Source organism: Asparagus officinalis, chromosome 1 (assembly GCF_001876935.1).
Source record: "Asparagus officinalis chromosome 1, Aspof.V1, whole genome shotgun sequence".
NCBI classification, from domain to species: domain Eukaryota; kingdom Viridiplantae; phylum Streptophyta; class Magnoliopsida; order Asparagales; family Asparagaceae; genus Asparagus; species Asparagus officinalis.
In genome coordinates this window covers 22,701,298-22,705,509 of record NC_033794.1, presented here as the reverse complement: position 1 = coordinate 22,705,509, position 4,212 = coordinate 22,701,298, and the positions used below count along the sequence as shown (strand labels likewise).

At 32.3% G+C, this 4,212-nt stretch overlaps 1 protein-coding gene across 3 annotated transcripts in view; it reads right to left on the bottom strand.

Moving 5' to 3' along the window:
* The window catches only part of LOC109821340 (serine/threonine-protein kinase STY46), a 29,600-nt gene that overhangs the window by 352 nt on the left and 25,036 nt on the right, over window positions 1-4,212 (bottom strand). For 2 of the 3 annotated variants that reach the window (XM_020387532.1, XM_020387529.1), the window contains 3 exons: window positions 605-685; window positions 460-513; window positions 1-55 (listed from right to left, as the gene is read on the bottom strand). The exon at window positions 1-55 is cut by the window's left edge and continues 44 nt beyond it. In XM_020387532.1, the coding sequence (XP_020243121.1) occupies window positions 1-55; window positions 460-513; window positions 605-685 (190 nt within the window). Of the gene's footprint in view, window positions 56-443; window positions 514-604; window positions 686-4,212 lie in introns of all 3 variants that reach the window. The other variant, XM_020387536.1, reaches the window with a different exon arrangement.

Here is a 4,212-nt window from a genome sequence, read left to right as displayed (position 1 = left end):
CGAGTAGTTCAGCAAGTTTAGGATGAGTATGCTTTGGGATTGTAGGTCTTAGACCCTAGACAAAGCAAGAAGACAAGCCATTCAAATCTACAGCAAACACTAACGTCAATCGAATACACTGGAATTTGGATGCCATATATATTCAATTAGCTTCAACATCCCTTGTGAATCCACCCACAGTAGAATAAATTATCTAAGATATCCAATTAGACAATAATGGATAAATGAGGCCGCCAATTTTTTTAAAATCTTGATGATTGAAGATACTTGAACAAATAATAACAGAAAATTTTTTCTAAAATAAGAGACATAACTTCTCTTATTCTTAAACTGAAAGATTAACAATAACTCGTAAAGTACATTTTGGTAACAATTGACTGAGACAGTATTGAAAACAAGTGACAACAGGTATAGTACTGATAGTGATACATTAATGGTTATACCTAATAGGAATGATACCTTTTGGACAACACCAACAGCTGCTTGTAATGGAGTTAAGTACTCGTAAGGAAGCTGAGAAAAAAATGCAAAAGTATCACATATCAGCAATATACAGAAAGCACAACCGCTGGACTATCACAAATCCGAACAAATGACGCATTACCTTTCCTGTAAGCAGTTCCCATACGACGATAGCAAAACTAAAAACATCAGCCTTGTGATCATAAGGCTTGTGTTCAATGACCTACAGTAGGAAGTTAAACCGCTTAGAACCCTTTTGGACTGAACAAGCATTATGTCAAACCAATGTGGAGAAAGTTAATCACTTAATGAAGAAAAATTAAAACAGAAGATTTAATTAGAATACTGAATTGTATAAACAAATAAAAAACACCCGGGGAATGAAATAGAACAAAACACAGCATGCAGATGCAGTAGTTTATGTAGAAAGGAACTACTGAATATTATGGTATTCATATCTGAATAGCTGAGCGCTCCATAATTTAATCTAGACCGACACTAGTTGTCCCTGCCATCTCTGACCACCAAGGGATGTCACCTCTGACCAACAAGGGACATCAGCTCTGAGCACCAAGGAATAGCAGAAACCAAAGTTGTGCAATGAGAGACTAGAAAAGTTCATTGTATCCTCCATCTCTGACTTAAAGGAGGGGCAAATTGTTTGCTAATCTCTCCCCCTGCACATATGTAGATGCAGGTGCTCTCGTGTATGTTTAATTGGTATAGCCGAGACAACCAAAGCCAAAACAACTTCAATGAATGAATTGTCAGGTTTGATCAGAACATCAGGCGGCCAAACTTGTGACCGTACTATGGATAACAAAAGAATTTAATAAGCTTTACAACCATCTCACAAACTGAGATACCTTCATAGTAAGTTAACTATAACAGAGGCCAATTGGTGAATAGACATGACCTTTTCTTTGTGATGTGCACCCAAAGGAGCAACCAATCAAATTACCTAGAACTGAAAGAAAATGGATGACAGTAATATGTTTCTACTACTTACTGAAATCACTTCTGTGACGTAGTACAAGAGCAAGAGCCAGAATATGGCATTCCTATAGTCCAAATATAAGAACATAAATTGTTAAAGCCTGTGTCACTTCATGTTTCTATACATTTCTTGTAATTATACTACTATAAAAGTGGGTCTATGTTAAACATTTTTTTCTCAATATATACTCCGAGACATCCGTCCATACATACATGACGACACACATCTATTGAATTTTTCATATCTAATTACCATCAATTTTTCATTCATCATACATACATGAAGACACATACATACTCATTTTTTACTAACCTCCCTATTGATTACCATCAATTTTTTGTTTTATTATCCAGTCATAACTCTACATTAACTCTTGACAATAAATCTCTTTGAATTCTTTTCATAACTATTAAATTAATCAATTATATTTTTCTTAAAACCTCCCATTACCAATCATACCTATTAAACCAAACAGATTCCTTCACAAACCCATCATCCATCACCGCCGCTTTTCTCGAAAGCACTACCGTACCACCACAAGCTACTATTGATGCTAAGTCGGACGACAATGAGATCAAAATGTCATTGTTATATTGAGTACATGGCCTAATAAAACTTCTTAAAATCATAAATTACTTTTTGAAAGCGTAATGTAAATCATATCCAAGTTTTATGAGTAAATGTTAATCTAAATCGATTTGTAAATCATATTGTTAACGCACATATATTAATGTAAATCATATTGTTACTGTAAATTGATTGTGTTCTTAGACGCTTGCCTGTAAAATATGATTTGGTTTTATGACTTTAGATAGAGAATATATTAGTCCATTTTTGGGGGGACAAATGCAATAGACAAAATTTTAATTTTGTAAATTAACAAAATTATACTCTCAAAATTTTCATCTTATATCATATAGGTTTGAAATAACCATGCTCCTCAACCTCTTAGTACAGAGAGAGGGGGAGAGAGAGGGAAAAGGGTTGGTGTAATATTGTTCCAAGAAAAATATAAATTTTATGAGAAATTTGGAGAAGGGATAAAAGAGAAGAATTAGTGTTTCATTATTTGTTCTCATCTCAGATGTTAACTAGGAGGCATTGGTAAGTAAACCTTATTTTTGTTCCTTTTGATATTTATAGAAAAGAATTGATTTTGACATTTTGTTGCTATTAAGGAATATATGCTCTTGTTTTATTAATGGGGTTGAAAGCATGTAATATTTATACAGTGAATTGATAACTGGAATGCAAATGGGAGAATTATTTTTTGCTTTTATTTTTTATTTTTTATTTTTTTATATGTATGTGCAAAAAAATCATGGTGAATGAGTTCTGATTTCTATCTTTTTCTATTTGTCTTCTATGTTTAGTGTAGATTATCTTTATTTTAGTTTGTACATCAAATCACATTTTTATTCATGATAGATCTGCTTCTTAATTGGGAACTATTTGTCCAACATTTACAAATAATTGTGATCAGTATATTGAATTTTTTTCTTCTTGCTCTTTGTTTGCGAGCAGTACTTAATATCTTTGTCCAGATTTATATTGCAATTCATGTTTGAATTACATAAAATGTCAATGTATAAATATAAATTGTGTGCGATAAGCATATAAATTTCATATCTTTTGATCTCTTTCCGTGTTTAGTATGATATAGAAGCTATAATTTCATAGGTATATATGACAATTTATTTGTTTATGAATGGTTCACTATTATATCATATATATAAACTTCAGGTTAAATCTTTTGGTATAAGGAAGACTCTCAATGGGATAAAACTGCATGTGGGGCTCATAATCGGATAAAATTATATATTTAGATACTCTAAAAAATGTTAACGAACATTTCAAAACAATTATGTTTATAAGAAAGGTTTCATGAGGGCTATCCCAATACAACACAAAAGAATTCAGAAAAGCTTATTTTCTTCTTTAACAATTAGAGCCATAAGCTTCACGCACTTGTCCTTGTGGTAACTTTGTCAGGATTAATTAATGCTTGTATGATTCTAAAAGAGATGCCAAAATCAGATTCATTCCTAAATATCACTAATTTCATAATCTTAAGAGACAATCAAATACACCATAGGTGAAGAAATTTACTATTGTAACTTACACTTAGAACCCATATATAAGTTTGAGAATGTATACACGTGCAACAAACATGCACCATACTAGTTTCTTGTAAATCTGCTAAACTAGATCATGCTTCCAAGAGAAAATATTAATAGGCTACATTTCTAAAGATGAACTTCAGAAAGTCAAGTGCTATACTAGATCATGCTTCCAAGAGAAAATATTGATAGGCTACATTTCTAGAGATGAACTTCAGAAAGTCAAGTACTATACAGGTGAACACGTCTTAAAAATCTTTTTAGAAATTTTTAAACCACTAAATAAAGGAAGCCTGATTCTAAGGCCGATCGAGATGCAAACCAAATGCTCAACAATTTTACTGGTTAAATTCAGGGTCAACTGAAAATCTCTTTATATGCAAAGTGCTTGACATAATACACATGCCATCAATTATTCATATTAAACCCGGATCACTAAGTAAATGTTTTAACACATAATGTCTTGCATCCAAAAGAAATAATCTTCAGAAACAATTATGTCAGCTAATTTAAATTGGGGCTAATTTCATTTAACCTCCTGAACTTGGGGGGTTTTGCACATAACCCCCTGAACATAAGGGTTTTTTGCACTAGACCCCTTGAACTTTGTTTATTCCACCTGGTCCCCTAAAC